The following is a 22,938-nucleotide window of genomic DNA, read 5'->3' on the forward strand; positions in this document are numbered from 1 at the left end:
TAGTTTGTCTGTTCCTCTCTTCATTGTCTGTTTATAAGACATTTTACAAAATATCATTTTTAATGCTTATTCTTTAATGCTTTAATTGGTTATCAGTATACAGGATGTATTTTTTTTTTTAATTTATGTCTTTAAACCTATCAGAAATTTTCTACAAAATTTATTGTTATTTTTTTAATGGAATGTATATCTTCCATGCGACCTTTTATTTATAACATTTATTTTACTGAAATATTTTTAACTTATTTGTTATTTGTCTTCATTGTAACTCCTCGGGGTGTGTTTCGGTTTTTCGTTCAGCACTTTATCCTTGAAACAATCAAATCATCCTTGAAACAAAGCAAAATTAGATAAAATTAGATAAAAGTAAAAAAAAAGGCTTGCATTTTTTTTTGTTTGAAAAAAATATGCCTTAAACAGTAGTTAAAGATACTTTTTTTTTAAAAGCCTGCTTATAATGATTGGCCGGAGGATCTTGCCAGTACCTTGACCACAAAAGTGAAGAGCTCAAGAAACTTTTAAAGAAAATTATTGGCGAGATAGCCTAGAGTCAGCACACCTACTCGTTTTATTATCTAGTAATGTGTCCAACATTCGTTCGACATGTGTCCAACATTCGTTTTACAAAAATTGAACGGATTTTGGGCAAATATTGAACGGAGTGTTCAAACGGCTTCAACACCGTTCAACATTTTCGACAACTCAGGAAATGTTGTATGGCTAATGAATGAAAGTTTAAACCGATTAAAATTTGATTGAACACGCTTTTGGTATTACTTGGTATTTTGGTCTTACTTGGTATAACGAAGGCCCGTTCAAACTCTCCCAACATTGGTTCAACAAAGTGTTGAACGCGTGCTGAACCAGTTTTGATACCGTTTAAACAGGCCTTCATTATCCCAAGTAAGATCATATGAAGGGCTCGGAAGCAAAGTGCATGGGGCAACCCACAAATTTGCGAATTGATCCAGGTGAGCATACAATTAACGTCATAGTGTGTTTCAAAACCAGAGGGATACAAATTAGTTCTCTTTTTCTGGTAACAAGAGATTTGATAAGGAGGGGGAGGGGAGGAGAGAGGAGTTCACTTTGCCGGCTTCTGATCGACTCATATATTGGTCTCCCTTTCATTCAAGGTCTAATAATTTTGTTCGTAAGGTTATTGTCGGGACCGCTAGAGTAAAGACAGCCACTTCTTTCGATGGTGATGGTGACGAAATGGTGATAATGGTGATGATAATGGCGGTGTTGCTGTTGGAATGCAGCTACATGAACGAAAACCACCCTAGCATAAAACATTCAGTTTTAATTTATGAAGAGAGCCTTTTCTCTGAATATTCCGTACTCATTACCTTTATTAGCATCCTTCAGACGCATTTGGAATTTTTTTCTCCGAGAATGGTTGTGATATTGTATGATTAGCAGGGCGCAGACAAACGTAAACTTTCGCAATTGTTAAAGCATCACCCCAAAATTTGCGCAATTTCCTAAAACATTACCTGGCGACAATTTTTATGGCATTTATTTCTTCACATGACTTCGTCTTTTAATGGTAAGAAGATTTTTAAAGCTTTTTAAAGCATCTTAGCTTCTCGACTCTTACAGTTGATGATACCATTTTAGCGTCTTTTAAAATTATTATTATTGTTATTATTATTATCATCATCATCATCATCATCATCATCATCATCATCATCATCATCATCAACATCATCATCATCATCATCATCATCATCATCATCATCATTATTATTATTATTATTATTATTATTATTATTATTATTTTATCTATGGCGGATCTATGGCGAATTGGCGAATTTACCATGTTATCCAATGTATACAATTTGAGTATCAGTTCGATTTCATGTTCGAAGTTTTTTATTTCAATCGAATTAAGGTGAAGGTAATTTCTCTGATATTAACAGGAATATTGTTATCGATAGAAACGACTTTCAACGATCGAAAATATTACCTAACTTCTTTACACGACACTTTTACCTGTGGCGCAGTTGGTACATGTCTTTTGGCATTTGGTTTGCCCGAAGGCCGTGCGACAAATGCCGTGGGTTAAGTAGAAACCGCAAACGTAGTCAGGATAGGTATTACTGCATGATGCTAAGAACAAATATAAAGACAAAAATAGTTTAGAGGAACTTTGGTTGAAAGCCTCGTCCCTCTGGTTTTAAATTGTAACGTATTTGCCCTTAGAGTCGTTTTCTGAAACACAATGAAGAAGAGTTGCACCTTTTTATTTCAAACTATTGGAATCAACATTTTTCTCCAATCATGAAATCAGCGCTTTTTTCTTTTTGATAGTATTTGTTCGTCAATTTATTGCTGATTTGATCCTTTACTACAGGATCTAGTGCTGTTGCAGTGGTCCTTACAAACAAAGGTACTGCGTTATATGTAGCCTAAACCCCACTTATTAAAATACGAGGTTATCAACATGTGAACGAAACCTTCTAATCGATGTATGAATGTACAGATCGATGACAGTATAAACAAGTTACAGTTCAAAACAGCACCTGTTGCAAAAAGGTTGTCCCTACAATGCATACTGCAAAACAAGGCTGGATACGTTATGTTGTTTACACAAGGTAGTAATCTTGAGCGTGATAGTCCTGACGTAGACGAAAACACAGGGCCATTTTAGACAGAGACGTGAGAGAATAGAGCTCCATTTAGCTTTTTACAATAACTGTCCAAATTCCCGCGCGCTGATTGGCTCGTAGCTATTGTCTATAAGAGTACAGACAATAAAAATGACGTCAGATGTAACGCGCGCGCTTTCTCAACGGAAAAAATAGCCAATTCCGCTCGTACTTTTTCCATGTTATTGTAAAAAACAAATCGACGGCAGATTTCTATGGTCTATACTCTTATAGACCATAAAATGACGCCATAAAATGTCCAAAACTTGGCAGTGAAACCACTCGCCTGCGGCTCGTGGTTCCACTTGAGTTTTGAACATTTTCTGACGTCATTTTATGGTCTATAAGAGTATAGACCATAGAAAACTGCTGTCGATTTGTTAAAGGAAAGAAACGTTTTGAGGATCTAGCACTGATCTACACTATTTAGGCTTAAACTCTGATTTAAAAACAGTTAGCTGTCATTTGTTGTCATAGCCAACTCTCTGAGATTATCCATTGGATAGGATTTCAAGCGGGTTTGAGGAGTGCACTACTTTGATTCTTAAAGCTTCTTTTAGCGTTTAAAATAAGATATTCGTAGTGTAAAAATCGCAATATTTCTGTTATGTAAACACCAAAAGAGGTCCATCCTTGTTTTGAAGTATCCATTCCAGTAATAACCCAAAATTGTTTAAGGCCTACTATAGCTAATGCATCATCAAGCTAAACACATGAACGGTCACTAAAACAGTTACTGTAAAAGCTATTTATTATTAAGAGGTACTTACTGACACCCTGTCCTCCTGAAAAAAATAACATAAAATTGAATTTGTCAGTCTCCTCAATAGAGAGAACAGAGCCTGTTGCAGTAAATGGCGCCATCTTGGAAGGGTAAGGCAAAAGAGGTCACGATACCAATTCCCAAACATTTCCTTGCCGTATAGCCTAATTGTGAAGTACGATTACGGTATACGTTGTAACTACCATAACTTGGAATTGAAAGAAATATGTCTGTGGATTTTGGTTCAAGAGAAATTGTTATACACCATTGCCATCAGAAAAGATCTCGTTTGCGCCTAGTTACTAATTTAGAGGGAACCTCCACTCCGACAACATATTGACCGTAAGTTGTTGGAAATGGTGTCTAAATTCTAAATTTTCGTTTAAAAAGTAGAAACAACATTCAAGTATGCTAAAAATTAGATATGAATATCGCCTATTTTCGCTTTTAAATTTCCTGGGCGCTGTCATTTTGGCTGCCGGTTGCCGCTATAGTTAGTAAGCAGAAGTTCTTAATTGTGTGTGAAACTGTTGAACAACCGTATTACGTCATCGAATGCACGATGGCGGCGCTCGGGAAATTTAAAAGGGAAAATAGGTGATAATCAAATCCTGTTTTGTCCTACACGGAAATATTTCGTGTTTTCCAAAGAAATTTGAAACTAGATTGTATTTTAAACAATGTAACGTTGATTTATTACCAGAGTGGAGGTTTCCTTTAATATATTTTATCATATTACCTGTGCGTAGTGTCGCGATATATTTTTACGAGTTTTGCGGTTATCTTAAACAGACAGCGGGGCAATAAGAGAATATTTAACCAGCTTAAGTTTTTCTTACAGGTAACAAAAAACTATAAAGGAAAAACATATAAGCGTGCGGGTTGGAAAACCCGTTTTCTAATTTACAAAGAACTGACTCGTTTCGCACGTTATTCGAACGGTACTAAGTGGAGTTCGGCAATTACCAATATTCACTTTGCCCTGATCATGAGCATCGTACTAATCAGATAATTTGTCGTGATTAAACTTTGTAAGTGAACCTCTCGGGCATAGACAAACACGATATCTGGACGACCTTAATGATGCATTATCTGCTCTGGGAACACAAAAAAGCGTCTTATATCAAAGAGCGTTTTCATTCACGTGACTACCGGCCATATTGGTTTACTGAAACAAAAGAAAGTATTTACATAAAAATAGAGTTCAACTCCCAGAGGTTTGTTTTGGGACACCAACATGGCAACCGTAATGTCATGTGAAAACACTTTTTTATATCAAGTAAATTACCACATTGGTTACAGGTGTGAGGGCAGTTCTTCCGCAAGTTGTCACCCAAAAGTGTATTGTCTTTGCATCGACTCTGGTAAGCACTGCAGATAGACGATTTGTCAACACATTGTCCTGGGGCTACAATTTGAAAGAAAAGGATAAATAGCACGCATTGCATAATTTTTTGCTCACATCACTATCATGGTACTAATATCAGAATTACAAGGTATAAAATATTACGTTGATTAACCAGTTGTAACGAGAGAAGACGTAACATTCATTGGCGGCTACACCGGGGAAAGTTAGGGTCTATCTGGCAGCAAAGGTGGAATAATTTTGTTGATGAAGTTTTGCCCAAAGAATAGGACGATGAGTATGTAAACATCTGAAAAGAACTTCTGTTTGATTTGTTTCGGTATCGAAGGGGCCTCATTTAACAGGAATGTAACGCTTTAACCATAAGTTTTGTTCTTTAAGGACATACAAGTATATTTCATTACAGGAAAATAGCAGCTATAGAATAAACCTACCCATAGTAGAGTCAGGTTGTACAGTTCCTCTTGCTGCAATGTAACAAAAATGAGAACAAGGTTAGAATATGTTAGAAATAGAAGAGGGTCTGGTATGATATTTCTCTGTCTCTTTCATGCAGAGTTCATTCACTAAGGTTCAAGCCAAACTGCAACAAAAGAAACTTATTTGGTCCTACAACAGAAGGTCAAACAGACAACCTTTTGGGTGGAAAATATCGATTTAGACTCCATTATCACATACGACTTCCCAGATACAGCTATTTCAATTAACGTTGTCGGTTCAAAGCATGAACTAAAAGACAAGACCGAAAGTTTACGTGGGATTTTTATGAATAAATTCATCAAAATCAGTCATGCCTGGAAGAAAACAATATGTTGTAATTAGCAGTACAATGACCTGCACGTGCAAGGATGATTTTAATGAAATTATTCATAAAAAATAATCCCACAAAACATTGCGGTCTTGTCTTTTAGCTTGATTTTAATCCGACAACGTTAATTGAAATAGCTGTATCTGCTTACCATAAAGATAATCAATGCCATGTCTTTCATCATCGGTGAGTGCCATTTGTGGATCGTATGCCTTGTACGTTTCGTGCATAATCGCACTGCTGTGGTGAGAATGTCTCAATCCAAGAAGATGACCAATCTCGTGAAGCGCAACTGAAAAGAGATTTTTTCCACTGGGATCACCGTCGGTGAACGTCTCATCGTCATCAAAGTGCAGACGACCATTTTCAGGAAAATAGGCATGAGCCAGTGTTTCTCCTGCACCATCAAAGGGGAAATTACAGGGGCTGTGCTCGCCAGCAAAAAATCTGGAGTAAGATTGCGTAATGCATGTTAGAAGAATACTTGATTGCCCACCAATAAGGGAACATTTGGCCAACAGCACTGTGTAGTCAATTTCAATGTATTTACTTTAGGTAGCGTGTCCAGTTTCGCACTAAACGCATGCATTATTGGCAGTGGTGGCTGGACGCGGTCCGAAGAGACTCATGGTAGCAGTATTTGGCCATTTGCACAACTTTATTTTGCCAAGTTATTTAAAATTACATGCACAATATGCAAGACAGAAATCATTATTAATGCGATTGGCATGTGCTAATTTGCACTTTCCCCTGGGAGGGGAGGAGGACGGGCAAAACTTTTATGAAGTGAATATGTTTTATATTCTGCCTGCATCATGATTTGTTAGAGTATGGAAATGGGCAATCATTTTACGCAGATATTTGCACTTGAAGGGTCTTAATTTTCGATTTATCATTTGCAGGTGTTTTCTTATTTATCACATTATCTGGCTTTCGTACGCTGTGCATGTCTGAAGGGCCTAATAAATATAGTTTCCATAACATTGTTTTAGTATTGTAATTTTTGTATTTAAAGGCCTTATTTTCTATTATATAAGAGGGAGTATACAGACAGAGCCCCTTCCCTTGATCCAACACAGTCTTTCATACAAGGTAAGGGTCTGCACTGTAAAACACGGCAAAGTATTTAGCATTGTTACAAGTTTTTCACTATTCAAAATCAATTTGCTGCTTCCATTTTTCATGTTGACATGTGATGTAATAAAACAGTTGTTGAAGAACGTATTATATCAATAAGATTTTTGGTACTCTTCTGTGGCTAAAGTCTATGACTGTTGCAAGCTAAACTTGGACGCGAGCTTAAAAGATTTTTGAAGCCAATTTTCCATGACCCCCTTGAATCACAAAATTTCAAGAAAATTAAATTTCTCCTTCGATCTTGTTTCATATTTTTTACCTATTTGCCAAGAGAATTTGATGGAACAGTTATCAGCGAAATCTATATTTTAGATAGAAATTGAATACGAGGTTCATGAGCACAAATCATAAAGCAAAATATTATATTTTATAGCTATCAATGAACCTTAGAAGGCCGATAGAATTGCTTTTGCAATTGTATTGAAGTGGAAAATACTTGACAGAAGTGACAGCAATTTCAGAAAAAAACCGGCTTTCGATAGACGCTGGGATCGCGGTGTAAAACCAACGTTTTGAACGTTAGATCATTTAGTCGATACTGAAGCAAACGGTGACTGGAGAAAAGTAATCGAATAAATTGCCAAATATACTAAGTTTTTGCCTTTTTGAAGTTTTGAGTTTAAATTTGTCATTCGTTGAAATCTGCACAGAACGAATGTCTGTTGCAACTGAGCTCGAACCGACAACTTGCCCCAGCATGCTTTCCGGCCACTGCGTAACCATTACTGCAACTATTGTCAAGTGGAAACTGAGGGCCTGTTTACATGGACGGCGAGAGTACCCGAGCCACCTGTGTGTTTGCCCAGGTCCCTATCTTGTTTACATGTAAACGGTCAAGTAGTCTGAAATGTCAGCCGTCTCCTCCCCCTGACACGCAGGGGCCCCCTGCGGGTTAGGGGGAGGAGACGGCTGACATTTCAGACTAAGGGTCAAGCCACACGAGCTACCTGGGCTATTTTGTTTCGAGCTCGAAAGCTGTCATGAACTGTAAAGAACGTTGTTCTGCTACTTTCTACGAATTTAGACATTTAAAAAAATCGTTTTGAGGTCGCATGGCATTGATAGTTGAGACGAAAATAGACGGTTTGAGCATTTTTTTTTTTTTTTTTTTTTTTTACTGCTAGTTCGTTTTCCCACAACGCGGCACGCCTCGATGAATCTGACATTACTGGGCTGTGCTAGAAATTTCACATGTAAAGGCACGCTATGTTCTAGCTCGACATGACAATAATCCGGGACCGAGACATACGCCCTCCATGTGATTAGGCCCTAAACGGTAAACTTACGACAATGTTATATCTGTTGTGGTAATTGCAGCGTTGTCTGTAACATCGGTAAATGACAGTGGACTGATTGCTTCCCACATCTTGAAAGCTCTGTCAACGATTGCGCGTTGCTCCGTCGGAGACAAACCGCCATTCGAAGAATAATTGGTGAACTTGTAGGTTAACTGCAACTTTGTCCAATTGCGAGACACGGCAAACCTCTTCACTCGCGATCCTGAAATGTGGCAATCAAGGACGTTATTTAAGTGGACGATTGGGTGTCGAAAATAATTCGTATTTACTGAGAAGCGAATGTTTTAAAGGTAAATTGGCCACCGTAAAGAGATTCGAGTGCTCGCGATTCAAGCGTTAGCCCTTTTCATCATTCACTTTGCTGCATGACAAAGGGCTAACGCTTGCAACGTCAGCACTCGATCTCTTTATGGTGGCCAATTTACCTTAAGTTATCAACTCTGGGAATAAACCAAACATTCGTTTCTACTTCTTACCGACGCAGCAACATAGTTTCTTTAGAAACTAACCCTTTATCGGTATTTACTAAGGCTTTGTTTTACTTCGAGCTCTGGATGATTAGCAAAGGTCCCGCCTCTTTGTCAACCAGCGACAAGCAAAACCAAAAACCAATTATGACTGTGGCAAGCGTTTTCCCGCGGTTTACGCCAGTCACATGATTTGCTTCAAGTTCTTAATGTACTACTGCTTTGTTTGCCTCTTTTGTGATTGGCCAGGGTAATTACTTTGGTTGTGGTTTAACGACGCTTAATTAAAAACCACTGTAAGGTGGCGTTTAACCTTACAATTATCAATGTTCTGCTCAGCATACATAAATGCATACAGAAATTTAAGAAACGTATCGATTTCAACAGCTTAAATTGATCTACAAATTTATTTCCAGTCCTGCAACGACTGCACACTCATAACAACCCCACCCCCAATCCCCTTGTATGGATCTTCAGAATAAAACAGATTTGAAGCCCTTATGAGAACGTTACACCACAAATTGGCAAAACTGTACCACTACCTAAAACAAGCCACAAAGGAGGGGATGAAGAGAATTCGCCGACATGAAAGCTCTTTCATCAACGCAGTCTTTGTTTACATTTAGTGCCTTTTATTACTATTATTTTTTTGTGGAAGATACATGTTACGTTAACAAGGTAACGGAGTTCATTCTTATCCAACAAGTGTTAAAAATTAAAAACATTGTGAGTGCCCAATTGCCCCAACCCTCCCCCTCCCCAACCTCACAAGCTGCAATGGAATGATACTTCTTTTGATCCTGATTAGGATGCTCATGATAATAATGATGATGATGATGATGATGATGATGATGATGATGATGATGATGATGATGATGATGGTGATATACTTAAACTTTTGTTATCCCTTAGGGTTCTCATTCAAGCAAATGCTATATTATTTTACCAGAGTTGAAGAACCTTTCCTCGTCGCGATCGGGGACACCACACCTCGGCTTATGCATCTCTTCAATGGTCGCATCATCGAGGAGACCAGTTGCAGGGATTTCCGATTGCTGTTGAAAGTCTCTCAGTGCGTCTTCAATGTTGTGGTTTCCATCTTCCATGGGGGACAAGTAGCCGTATTTCTTAAGAAAACGCTATGTTCAAAGAGGAAAAACGTGCCATGCATAACCATGTAGGCTATATGTTTCTTAGCACTGTTTTTGTTTGTTTGTTTGTTTTTATTTATACTAACTCAGTTATGTTAAAAAGACTCATCATATAAGGATGCTCTTTGGTGGTCTATGCTCTATTCTTTTTTTTTTTTCCAACAGAGAGGAAATACTGTTGTATGCTTGAGCTAGGACTCATCACATAAGAATACTCTTTGGTGGTCTATGCTCTATTCTTTTTTTTTTCCAACAGAGAGGAAATACTGTTGTATGCTTGAGCTAGGACTCATCACATAAGAATGCTCTTTGGTGGTCTATGCTCTATTCTTTTTTTTTCCAACAGAGAGGAAATACTGTTGTATGCTTGAGCTAGGATTCAGACATTGCGATGTATACATGCATGTACATGTAATGGCGCGCTAAAGCTATGAGCACCCCCAAACAGCGGGACTTTTAGTGAAACAGCTACAGCAAAATGTACAAGATGAAGCCAATAAAACCGCATTAAAAATGTCTGTTACTTCGTATAAATTATCAACAGAGCTAAACGAAAAATGAATATTTAACTTGGCGCAGAAAGAAGCGTCCAACTTACTATTTCAAAAGGTTCCCCTGTATCATGAAAGGGAGCTCCATTTAAGGTCTCCAAACACGCCAAAAGAAGCAAAAAGTGCAAAATTTCCCATTTCGCCATGACAGGGACTTGTCCCGTCTTTTCGCTTTGCCTCTGAGCCTTGTTAGATAATGAGAACACTGATTTGTCGCTGAGAGGAGAAATTTATATTCGCAGTCTTGGAAATCAACACTTCAACACTTCATCTTTGTTTTATGTTTGTAGGAAGCCTCTCGAGGTAACAAAAAAAATAATACATCAAAAGATCAAAACAAACCACTCGAATGAGCTATCTTTAGCATGAAAGCCATCAGATTAAAACAAAGAAAAACGCTGTTTTTTAAAGTTACTTTTTAAAAGAGATGTCATTTCGTAAGTAAAAGATCACATTAAATATGCAAACTTCCCTTTCAGTTATGCCGGTTGTTTCATTTCTCCTCTTATTACCAACCTCTTTTTACCTCAACTGCTCATTTTTTTTTTGTTCCATTTTATTTTATTTTATTATTATTTTTGTGGTAATACTTTTTGTTGTTTTATTTTCCTTACTAAAAGCAAATTTAAAACACGGCGGGGTGATATCTGTAGCAAACCAGATACTCAACGTAACAATATCTGGTAGTGAATTACGTTTTTTCGGCATTTAGTTCTTCAAAACAAGCATATCATTTAACAATATCATTACTTAAATTACACGCTCACAAACGGCCAAGTTAAAGTTAAATTGAGAAGCATATATTGAAATTACCTCTTTCCGATACTTGTCAGTGAATTTTTTTAGAAAAATAATAATAGGAAAAAATGTAAGCTCTTCGAAAAGTGCGAAAGTACTCAACTGGATTTAAATGTGTTTTAATTATTCTGTAGGCATTTAAAAAACAAATGAACAAACATAACTTCGATTCGCCTTTTTTTATTGTTTCGCTCAGCTCACTTTGAATAACAGTGATATTTTTATTCGTCTGAAAGATGCACAACAATAAAATCGTCTTCCAGTTTTTTTTAATTATGTACTGTACCATTTAGCAAAGCATTTCTATCCGATTAACAAAGCACTTCATGAGAAAGATAAAATATTTAGCATGCCACAAGCAAGGGACTATGAAACATTTTGGGCCCATTATTTAAACAGGGTCTTGCTTAGGCCGCAGCTTAAGACAATCAGTGGGCCTCCAAATCTGGTTATTAACGGTTTATTTTAAGTAGATAAATAGTTTTTTTTTAGTCTGGGCTGAAGCCTTCTTGTTATCGTAAGCAGTAGACAATGTTTAGATATGACTGTTGGAAAATTTGAAAATGGCTTAGAACGTGGTTTTTGTTAAACACCGTACGCGTTTAAACTGTGTTTTAATAACCAACCCTTTGAGTTGTCGATGGGGATCGAACCTATGACAGACTCTAAGGGTACCACAACGGTTTAGTTCGGTGGTTATCTGTTCGGATTTAGTCGTAAAGAAAATGAAAAGTTTTCTTCGTCAAAATGTCAGCCGGCTCAAAATTTCATAACACTGGAAAACTAATTCCTCTTGTTTTCGAATGGGAAAATGTGTCGTTAAAAATACGTAAAAAGATCAGCTAGCCAACAACAGGTACTGAATTCGTGAAATAAAATTATGTTTCCTAAAGGTTTCTGCAATTGAAATTAAATTTTCACTAGCTAAAGCATCCGATGAGATCAATCTATGTTATCTTACATAAACGATTTGGTAACACCGGAGCCAACGTTTTAAGTATTTTCGTTGGGTGGCCCTGAGGTTTGTGGCAAGCTAGACAAGTTCATGTTTTGAAGCTGAGCTTAGGAAACTACTCGAATAGCGAATCGCGTTAAAAAGCCCTGAACTTCAAACAACGATAACATTGACGTTAACTTCCACATCAAAGAAAAATGACTGACTTGCCAAATACTGTAGACAAGAAAAAAAAAAAACAAGAACAAAACAGAAACGTACAAGAAATAAGAGTTTATTACCAGGCGATAAAGATTTATTTGTGATAAGCATACAATTTGTTACCTTCTACAAGCGCTAGCTTGACGCGAGTTCTGTGGGTATGTTACCAAAAATATTTCCTTTGTTTGTTTGTTTTTTCTTTTTTGTTTTTTTTTTTGTTTGTTTTTTTTTTTTTTTCGAAAAGTTACACTTTTAAGTAATTGTAGACGTTAATTAGAGTATTTAGTGCAATCAGAAACAGCCATTTCCTGCTCCACACTTTTAATTGTTTCACTCAAGTGCAGTTTTCCTGTTTAATAATGTTTTTTGGGTGAAAGTGGTTTGTAAAAGCAAAATGTACATAAACATATACTTACCTCGGAAACACTCTGAGGACATTAAAATTTTAAGGAGGTTTTGAAATTGTTGAAGTGGAATGAGGCAAAGGGGTCAAAGTCCTTATTTTGCACTGATTTATGAACAACATACATACTCTTCTTGTTATCTTCTCTTCAGTGTTTCTAAGTGTAACTGATCACCGCTGAGGTTGAGTAAAAGGAGATCGAGAACAAGTATCAAGTGAGTCGCCAAAATATGACAGCGGATACCCTAACATTTCAGTAACTAATTCAAAAGAGATACTCACCAAGAAAACGTCAGGCTACTCTGTTGTCTGCTGAGACTCCAAGGCGGCCACGATAAAAAATACATTAAAATACCATACATTTTGATCAACTTTCGTCAAGCGCCTTACATCGCCATCATAATAATATATTATATTCGCAAGGAACAGTTTTCAGTTTTTATGCAAAGTAACATTTTCAATCGGCATTTGCGTTCAATGATTAAGTCTAAGAGTAGGTACATTGTAAGAGAATTTCAATTTGGGCTGTGATGTGACTGCTGAGAGATTTTGCATTTATAAAATTAAACTTAATTTTTGCTTGGTGGGGATGCTAATTTTGAATTGGTAGGTAAAGTATGAGCTAATAAACAAACCCGGCATAAACATGGTTTCAGTTTGATGCAGGTTGCCTGTCAGACTTCAACAATACATCGAAGCTGCTCTTTTAGGTATATTTAATCAGAGAGGCTTCTAATTTACACGTAAGGGGGTAAAACTTTCTTATTTACTCCTTAGCTTCCACCTGATTCATTTGCTTCGTTAATTATATGAAAATGATAAAATCGATAAGATAATCCTCTATTATATATCTATTATTCCTGCAATCAATATCATTTCATAATTTTCTAAATTAAGGGGATCTGTCTTTTACACCTATGAAATAGCACGCTGAATGAACAGCCTTCCAAAATGAAGTGATCCCAAAATGAAGAAGCGCTTTTTAGTATACACTGTAGCTTGTGTTTATCGTTCTTTAGAAATCTTGCCCTATTTTAGTCTTCAGTTTTGCTGGAGTTTAAGACTGCAAGAGTTGATTACCAATAACAGGTTTTTCTAGCCAAATTTGCAATCCTTGATCCTGTTTCCATTTATATTACAATTACTTCGTGTTTATTTTTTCTTTTTCAAGCAAGCAAGTGCACACCCTGCGAGCAGAGCCTCCCGAGCAAGCAAAAGAAAGGCTCTGCTAGCAGAGTGGCAAGTGCATTCATGCTTTAGTGCTTTCGCTACATTTGCTGTCAAAATAATGACGGGGGAAACTAATGGATGCAAAACTTTTGAAGTGATTTAATACTGGCGCATATTTTACACAAAACATGTAGTACGTAGAATGATGCTTCGTATTTTTATTCCTTACCAGATGAAACAAAAACGCCTTTGATCTGAATGCCGGTAAGTTTTACACAGTGAGTTGACCCCAGATCAATGTTATCTTAATGGTACGTATTTAGTTTCACTGCAGAATTACGTATTTTTCATGGTATCTCAGAGAATCCCTTCGTACCCTACCATCTTACTACATTATTGGAATGTTATACCAGAAAACGTATATCGATGTTGCTGACTGAACTTTATGATATCAGATACAACACGTTTATCCAAGACAAAGCGGCTTTGTATATCGCGTGCCATCTGAATCACTCGTTTCCTCATTGATAGATAGGAACTTGTGGTTACCTTGCACCTTTGGAAAACATCCGACATAATTTATATTTTGCATTTGAATCCTGCTTCTCCTGTATTAAATTTACCTTGTTTTCCTTAAAATTCTAAGCAACACAATAGAGGCTTGTTTATAGCTGAATATTTTGGAGATCTAGAGACCTTATTAAAAAATGGCTTCCATTTAATATTATTTTGTTGGCATTCAAATTAGCCCAGATCTTACCTCGTTCTTTAGCTCAAAAATTAAAAGAATATTTTCTCTTGAGCGAGATAAGAAGGTTTATTTGAATACCAACAAAAGAATATCAAAATGGGAGCCATTTTTAAATAAGGTTTATTAGGAATAAAAAGGTGACATTGAACTTAATTTCCTATTAAACTCACAGCAGTAAAACTTTACTGCTTTATAAGGTTGGTTGTTTTTTCTGTGATGAAGTCATTTTGTAGCAAAGATGAGTTTTTTTTTGTATTTTCAAGGAGCCTGCTTCCCCCCAATACCCCCCCCCCCCCCCTCTGCACTGTCCCTCTTTGTCGAGATTCTACAAAAAGGTAGAAAGCCGCCGCTCAAGAGAGTGGTTACAGAGCTTAAGCAGCAGACGTTCTAGAGGTCACCATGAACGGCGGGGACTTTGCGCCGGCGTGGGTTTCGGCGTCAAAAGTGAAAGTTTAAGCAGTCGAAGGTTTAGAAATACGAACTTTTACTCGTCGCATGCACATAAGCTTGTATATGAAAGATGACTTTGCTAAAGGAGGCAAGAGACATGGCTTTAATAAGCCACAGCCAGAACCTAGTGATGGATGAAGGGCTTGCTCTTGTTTCATATTTAAACACATCAAAGAGAAAGGAATTTTTCTACGATGTTTAAGACTGCTTTAACTTGAATGAAATCAATGAATAACACGTAAATATATTGAAATTGATTGATTGATTGATTGATTGATTGATTGAATGATTGATTGATTGATTGATTGATTGATTGATTGATTGATTGATTGATTGATTGATTATAAATAAAAGCTCTGACAGGTCGAGAAGAAAATACTCCACATGCAAGCTAGATGTTTTGGAAATCCACGCTCAATGGTAAAACTGACTTCTAAATTTTTTAATCAATTTTCGTAACGTTCAAGTAGAAATATCTGCAAATTTTTCTTCACATATCAGATAGATTTTCGTGACACTTTCTTGAGTAGTGTGAACAGAGAATCGAACCGAAACGGAAGTCAACAACAAGGAGCGAGGATTGGATTCAAGTGGAAAGATGGCGGGGTTTTGCAGTGGTTTTGGGCCACTTCTGTTCACACCAAGCCGGAGTAATATTTACAACGGCATAAAATGCCCTCCAGCATAGTGTAGAGATAGCTTAAGTTTAAACAATATAATATAGGATTATCTAAATTGTACTCAACTAGAATTAGCTATAGCGGGAAGATCATTCGCAATCGTATTTACAAAATGGAATTGAACTTATCTAGTGTCGAAAATCAAATTTTAGCGCACCTTTTATCGGCAGAAATTATGAATCATACATCATTTTTCGCTAAAATGTTATATGCAGACTAGAAAACAAGCAAAATTTTTACCTTTCAATTTCTCAGAACTGTTCATTTTCAAGAAGTTCGTCGAGTTTCCAGCTACAACCTCGCTACAACTTCAAATCGTGCGTCCTAGCGTCCGGGACGTAATGACATGTGCAGTGTATGCGGACTAGTTTTATGGACTTCCGGTTGGCTGTCGTGTCGTCTAGAACGTCTACTAGTTAATTAAGCTCTCTAACGTTAGCAACACTGGACCATTACTTAAACATCTGCATTACTCTTGATGTGAAAAACTTAAACTTACTACAAAAACACGAGAAAAGGAAATAATTTCCCGAGAGTACGTGGAGTGGGTGACCTGTGGAAGGAAGATAGTCGCGAGGGACTGGTACTCGACTATTGACCGTTTTTTGAAAAAATGGCGGCTGCTAATGTAAACATTTACTCTCCGCTTTCAAGGCTTAGAAAAGATAATCAGTCGTTACTTTCACAACTGCGAGAGGGGCAAAATGACACTTGGAATATCCTGAAGAGAATGCATTCGCCAAATGACTCATTTGCAACGAGAACGCACGGAGAAACGAGCTTTACTTATCGAGGGCCTGACAGAACGCCTGTTACAGTGGCAAAAAGAACTGATCACGAATCAACGAGAGCGGCACAAACAAGCACGCCCAAAAGCTATGGGCAAGCTTTGATCGCAGATGGAAATGACAGGAGAAGTCGGATATCCGTAGTACCGGCTTCGATTCTTTCTACTCCAGGAAGCCGAAAAAAAGTAAGGTTATTGACGCTTATAAGCTTAATTAAAAATGGTTGTACGCATACATGTACGTGTAAATTTCGGATCGACTTCGACTAGTTCTGATGTACAGTCGCCTCCCGATAACTCGAACCTTCAAGGGAAATTGAAAAACGTTCGAGTTATTGAGAATAAAATTATATAGAATATGATCTGAAAGGAAAGGAAAATTGGTTCGAGTTAGCGGAAGGTTCGAGCTAGCGAGGGTTCGAGTTATCGGGAGTCGACTGTACATGTATATTTGTACCTATATCTTAGCATTAGGCTCCATTTCCGCCGCTTCCTTGAGTCCGGTTGTCCTCGATCCATCTGATGACATTCAGATCGATCTACACAGTGTAAATGAGACTAATCTCCGATCAGTGTTAGACCAGCTCCTAATATGGTATAGTTTAAATTGTTCTTGGCTCTTTGCAAATTGTTCACTTTTCAGTGTAGGTTACATCTATACAGCAAGGTGCTGGGGTTGTTCTTGGATCATTTCAATGATAGACCTCTGTGAAAACCCCTTTGGCCTCATATGGTTCTCATCCCTTTCTGAGGCTTAACATTCTTACAAGTTAGGACCCAGATGTCTGAAAGCCAGATACAGTTTAGACATAATACTAATCCAGGATCATAAAAGTCAACCACCAGCATAATATTCAACTCAGTTCTTTGAAAAGGGTTTTCACTGCCATGTCTATGAGCACTAAATCGTAATCTAAAACTGGGTTACATAACCTGGGGTGCTTACCATTTACATACATGTAGAAAACCTAGAAATTCCAGTTGGAAAATCAAATGGTACGCATCATTCCATTTGGAGTACTTCTGAAATTATGGGCTTCTGGTCTAAGTGATGCATTTGTATCACTCCTTTTTGGGATTTATAGCTGATGTTCATAGATTTTGAATGTTATCCATTGTCTGTAAGACAAGCTAAATCATTTTGTATTTATCCTGAAAATTTCCATTCGGGTGGTTTGCGTAAATGATAAGCATCCCTGGCTTTCAACAGCCTGGTTCAGGCGTACATGTACAAATGTACGCTGGCATTGTATAAATGCAATTCAAATCTTGATGCCTTTTCATTACTGCTTTCAGACCCCCAAGAAAGCTCTCCGTGTTAGCTTTAATATTTCACCTCACCATGAACGGAGTGTTATCGGTGACGATGACCGAAGGAGGTCTCTACTTGGTTATGATTGGATCGCAGGCATGCTTGACAACACTTCTTATTTATCAGAAAGACCAGATGACTATTTTGATGATCTAAAGGAGTTCAGAAGAGTAAACAAAGACGATTGCTTTGGAAAAACTGTTGCAGAGTGAGTGTTCTCGGTTTTCACTGTCACGCCATTGAAAAAAAAAAATCGAAACCATTCCATGAATGAAGTCAAGAATTTGACATGGTATAGAGGATAAATAAATAAGGCATCTGTCCAAGTGTCAGGTCTGTGCGGCATTCCGTACTCGAGTTATTTGACAAAATGTTCCACATAAATTTATAGAGCTTAGTATGGAGACGCCATGTTTGTGTCCCTCTGAGGGGCACAAACATGGCGGCCGGAAATAAGAAAAAACATCTGGAGTTCACTTTTGCCAGAAAAGATGTTTGTTTGTCCTTGTGAATTTTCGAATATTTCTCCTCAAGCCGAAATTGTTTAGAATGCTGAATATCACCCAAATTGTCTTTTTTTAAGATACGGAAAAGCTCTGTCACGGCCGTCCTCCTGATGTCATGCACGACGGAAGCTAGGAAATTGAAACTGTTCTATTTTCAAAAGGAAGCACGACATCAAGCTAAGAAATTGTGAACAGACATATTTTTGGGTAATCTTTCCTTGAATGAAGGTAAAAATTTTGTAGGCCTCCCAGTTTTGAATTCTAGAATTTGGTGACATCACGTGAAAACCAAGAATACAGTCGTACATGTACAGATACTGCTAAATGGGGAGTTCACCTAGGGCTGTTATTAAGCTCTGAAGAAGCTGCTAATCCACAAGGAAAATTTTTTAGCTGGCCATAAAGTTCAGCAAATCCCCGTAGCTGGTCATCTTCACTGTTGTTGGTAGCCACTGCCAGTAAAGGCAACTGCCATCTTATGATAGATTTAATGAAAGATCTACAATGCTAGACTTTAGGGAGAGTTGGATAGTTACAAAAAAAAATATTATTGATGAGTAAATCAGCAATCAATCAAATATTATTGTGACTAGGCATTAATATTCTGGTGAGACTTGTTCCAAAAGTTGTAAAAACTTATAACCAAGCATCACACTAACATGCTTTCTTTTTCAGGGATGAGTACAGGTCGGGGGGGGGGGGGGGGGTGAGACTTTAATTGATGAATAATTCACTAAAATTAATACAACTTTCCTTTACTCATTAACTGTAGGATGCCATTTTCTCCAATAAAGTTCACCCCTTCAAGAAGTTCCCATAGCAGTGCAGGAGATGTTGTTACTTGTAAGTTTTTTTGCTACATGAACCTGTCTTTTCCTTTTTATTTTTTTTATAATTTAATTGTTTATATCTGTGGTGATAATTCTTTGTATCAAATTTTTATGGTACGCTGCAACTAAACAATAAACTAAAATTTTTGTCTCATGATACATCATCCTATTCTTGCAATATGCTATTCTCTAACAAGAGATGAGAATCAAACCTTGAAAGAACAGGCATTAGTTAATTTGGCATTCTGTGCATGTATGTTACAAGCTTATTAATCATCCAGCTCGAGAAAGTGGGGTGTCAACAACATGTCATTTTAAGTGGCTATTAGCTTACTCAAGGCATTTATTATCACTGAATGTTCAATATGCATGTTTGAACTTAAAAAGCTTGTTATTTGCAATTCTAGGCGACAATGCATACACATTGAATGAACGGCTTTTTGCCGTGCCCATCCATGGCCCAGAAACATCCTGCTCAGTTTGTCACACCAAACGAGAGTCGGAGTATGAAAAAGAAGGCAGCTATGTACGGTGAGTTTGACTGTATGTATATGTACACCTGTATTAACACAACAATTTGCAAATGTTCTTTATGAATTAAAACAGGTATGTTGTGGTTCATGTTGTTGTTGTTGTTGTTGTTTGTTTGTTTGTTTGTTTGTTTGTTTTTTTTTTGGGGGGGGGGGGGGTTAAAAAGATTTGTCAAACCAGTTTGATTTTTATTTCCCTTTGTCTCAGACTATGGTACCATGAATAGTGCACAAAGGGAAATAAAAATTTAACTGGTTTGAAGAATTTTAAACCAAAAAAATTAATAAATAAATCACAACATATACAAATATGATATATTAGCTGATATACAAAATTAATATGATATCTTAGCTGAACTGGGCCCACTAAAAAAAAGAAGCATTCTGATTGGCTCCCTGAGCAGGCTGAATTTTGCTTAGAAATCGCTAAGATGGACCTCTTGCATTGCAACGTACGTTTGAAAGGAGCATTTGATGTTTAAATTTTGACAGAAAATATTGAAGCAAAACACTTGTTTTAAATTAAGCTAATGAAGTAGCAACTGTTCAAACTGTCATGTCAGAGTTTTTCTTTCTTCCCCTTCTTAGAGTGAGTGTTCCACGGTCATCCCTCCTTTCTCCGTACCGATTCAAGCCTCATAGACGTTCCAGTTTTGATCCAACTGATGCAGTGGGCTTGTCTTCACATTGTCTGGCTGGCTGGGAGAGCTCTAAACCCACAGTCATCCCTATGCCTTCATCATTGGATCTTAGGACATCACTTCATCAGTCACGCACAACATTGGTTAGTTTTCAAAAGTAGAGGAAAGTTTACCCCCACTCCACCCCACTAACAGGGGGGTTGTCATGGTGGGGGTGAATGGGACTGTCAGCTTGAGAGGAATATGTCTTCAAGGCCTTTTTTAAACATCACCAGTATACGTGTATAATAATTTAATTATAAATTAGTTACTTCAAAAATTGTGATATTTGTTTTCCAGTCATCCTCGAGAACATAAAGTTTTTTTTTGTTTTTTTTTTGTAAATGGTCCAAGCCTTTCATGGTGCTTGTTTGGTGGAAATTTCATGTATTTCTTATGACTGATAGCTAAGGGTATCATTTTCAAATAAATAAGATTGAGACAATTTGGACTCCCTTCTCCACTGTAAACTGTAGTGTCAGCCACCTCAATGAGGACTACAGTAATCCTGTGGTAATCCTGTAGTTCTGATCCAATTCAAATAGCCTGCGTGGCTGGCGGTTTTTATCGGAAAACAAGTGGCAAAGCGGCGGGGAAATGGGGCGAGGGCAACGAGAAACCTCGCGGCGAAGCCGCTTGTTGACGCAGCATCGCCGCGACTGTCGCAGTTCTCTCCCCATTTCACCCGCAGCTGCACCACTCGTTTTGGCCCTGCTTTCCCACCCACCAAAACTGCCAGCTACACAGGCTACAATTCAAACTCTACTGAACATAAATTTAGTAACCTGAGAGCAAGAGGACAATCTTCCTCGAAAACTGCCAGGAAGGATACTGAGTGGTGCTGAGTGTACACAGCTAAGATTTTCCACTAAAAGCCAAGTTGCTATTCTCTAAGTCTGTAGTCAGTGAGATCTACAGTGTACATTGAAAAGTGAGGGAATTTAATATTTGCCTTGACACAAGGTATTTGAACGGTTAGTTCAAAATTAAAGTCTTTATATCATTCAAATTGTTATGTGTGGTTTTGGTGCCCTAGAATTCATGTACAGTGTACATGCACATATATCATCAGCATCAATTCTCTGCGCACTAGTAGGCACATATATGGTCAATGGAAATTGGTTTGTGTTTATGCGTGAAAAGTAAACAGTTATTTTGTGCTTTTGTTTGCTTGTTTGATCTTATTTTGTTTGTTTGTTGTTTACCCAATGGTAGGCAACCGTGAGTACAGTGTACGTATTCTAGTACATTTAACATTATTTTTTCCCACAATTGCTCTTGCAGGATGCATCCCGAGCTGGCCGCTACCCTAGTTATGTTCCTGAAAGTACTGAAGAGTTACTAAACAGAAGCCACTCCCTGAGATATGGACTTCAGGTGCTGGAAAGAGAACGTGGAAGGATTCAACAGCCGCCTCACACTACACCATACCCCATACTATAGTATCATAATTATTAATGATATCACACATGAGCACTGATTACTGATGCATGGTATGGAATATCAGTGCTGTCCTGGTTTAAATACTTCATACTTTGGAGCAGGCTCCCAAGCTAGTGACAATCTTTTGACCTTGAAACAAATTTTTAATTTAACTGAAATCACATCTACAACAAGTTGTCTTGAATTTCAAGGACATCTTGGCTCTGGTTGCTGAAAATAATTTGTTGTATGTGCGGTGTACATGCCATAATGCAATGGCAAAAGCTATTCAAATGGAAGATACATTTGTCTTGCTTACAGCTGTAGTTCCAAACGCACTTTGGGGATTTATCCAATGCTTTTAGTCATCCACTTTTCTAACAATGTGGAAATTATGTTCATGCTTGTAATACTGTCATACACTGTTATTTTTATTTATTTATTTTTTTATTAATTTTATAAACTTGTGCATAATATGTGCAAAGGCTTCATCAAGTCTATTTTGCCATTGTCATTTTCCTTGTTCTCTCCCTTGCATTCATTTCAAAGCTTGTTTAGTGTTGTGCATAACTGGAAGTTCTTGTTATGTTCTGATTATTACAGAATGATGTATAAATTCATTTCAGGTAATGCTAAATGCCTTATGCAATTGTAAATCACATTGAACAGTATACATCGTGCAAATGCGAAGCTTGTCAGTGTCCATCGTTCAATATTTTCTCTTTGGTGATCTTAGCTTCTCACTTCTGACAGCTTTTTGTTGTTTTGTTTTTCTTGTTTGGTTATTTGATAACTTTACCGTTTGAATTGCCTACAGAGAGACGCGTGGATTTGATTTCAAATGTAAAGCGTACTGTATTAACTGCATGGTAGAGAGATTAATAAGAGACTTATAACAGTGTGCGGGATAGTCGAATAATGTCAGTAGCTTTGCTCACTTGCTCCAAACTATGCAAGTCCATGTGAACTAACTTAACCTAAAACTGAAAAGAAAGCAGGAATGCAAGGAATGATCATGTGTGAACAGTACAGGTGTTTGTGCCATATCATTGCAGTTTGAATGTGTGAATCTCTTGGGGACCTTTTTTACTTTTTTTATTTATTTATTTGTTTATTTATTTTTTTTTTTTTGGCGTGGACATTTCTTATGTTTGCATACGTGTAAAGCAGAGGAATTCGAGTGACCGTGCCAATCCTAAATAAAATATCCTTTCTATGCATTGTAAGTGAGCTGGTGCTGTAGATGTGTCATAACTAAGTAAAACTCA

The 22,938-nt window shown here is 37.3% G+C and overlaps 2 protein-coding genes across 3 annotated transcripts; one reads left to right on the top strand and one right to left on the bottom strand.

Moving 5' to 3' along the window:
• Window positions 1-53: 53 nt before the first annotated feature.
• LOC146488711 (matrilysin-like) lies at window positions 54-10,419 on the bottom strand. Of its 2 annotated transcripts, XM_085113004.1 has the most exons (9): window positions 10,243-10,419; window positions 9,440-9,632; window positions 8,015-8,228; window positions 5,743-6,038; window positions 5,218-5,250; window positions 4,706-4,825; window positions 3,425-3,439; window positions 1,999-2,115; window positions 54-329 (listed from the first exon to the last, which is right to left on the bottom strand). In XM_085113004.1, the coding sequence occupies exons 1-9, from the start codon at window positions 10,339-10,341 to the stop codon at window positions 325-327; spliced, it is 1,092 nt and encodes a 363-aa protein (XP_084969130.1). In that variant the 5' UTR covers window positions 10,342-10,419; the 3' UTR covers window positions 54-324. The 2 variants fall into 2 exon arrangements, with proteins under 2 accessions (XP_084969130.1, XP_084969136.1); XM_085113010.1 differs by lacking the exon at window positions 1,999-2,115.
• A 5,790-nt stretch (window positions 10,420-16,209) lies between these two features.
• LOC146488712 (migration and invasion-inhibitory protein-like) lies at window positions 16,210-22,875 on the top strand. Its single transcript, XM_085113046.1, has 6 exons — window positions 16,210-16,576; window positions 17,687-17,910; window positions 18,981-19,051; window positions 19,446-19,569; window positions 20,157-20,352; window positions 21,533-22,875. The coding sequence occupies exons 1-6, from the start codon at window positions 16,217-16,219 to the stop codon at window positions 21,689-21,691; spliced, it is 1,134 nt and encodes a 377-aa protein (XP_084969172.1). The 5' UTR covers window positions 16,210-16,216; the 3' UTR covers window positions 21,692-22,875.
• Window positions 22,876-22,938: the final 63 nt, after the last annotated feature.

This window comes from Pavona decussata, unplaced genomic scaffold (genome assembly GCF_977016875.1).
Source record: "Pavona decussata unplaced genomic scaffold, jaPavDecu1.1 SCAFFOLD_8, whole genome shotgun sequence".
In the NCBI taxonomy this organism is placed as follows: domain Eukaryota; kingdom Metazoa; phylum Cnidaria; class Anthozoa; order Scleractinia; family Agariciidae; genus Pavona; species Pavona decussata.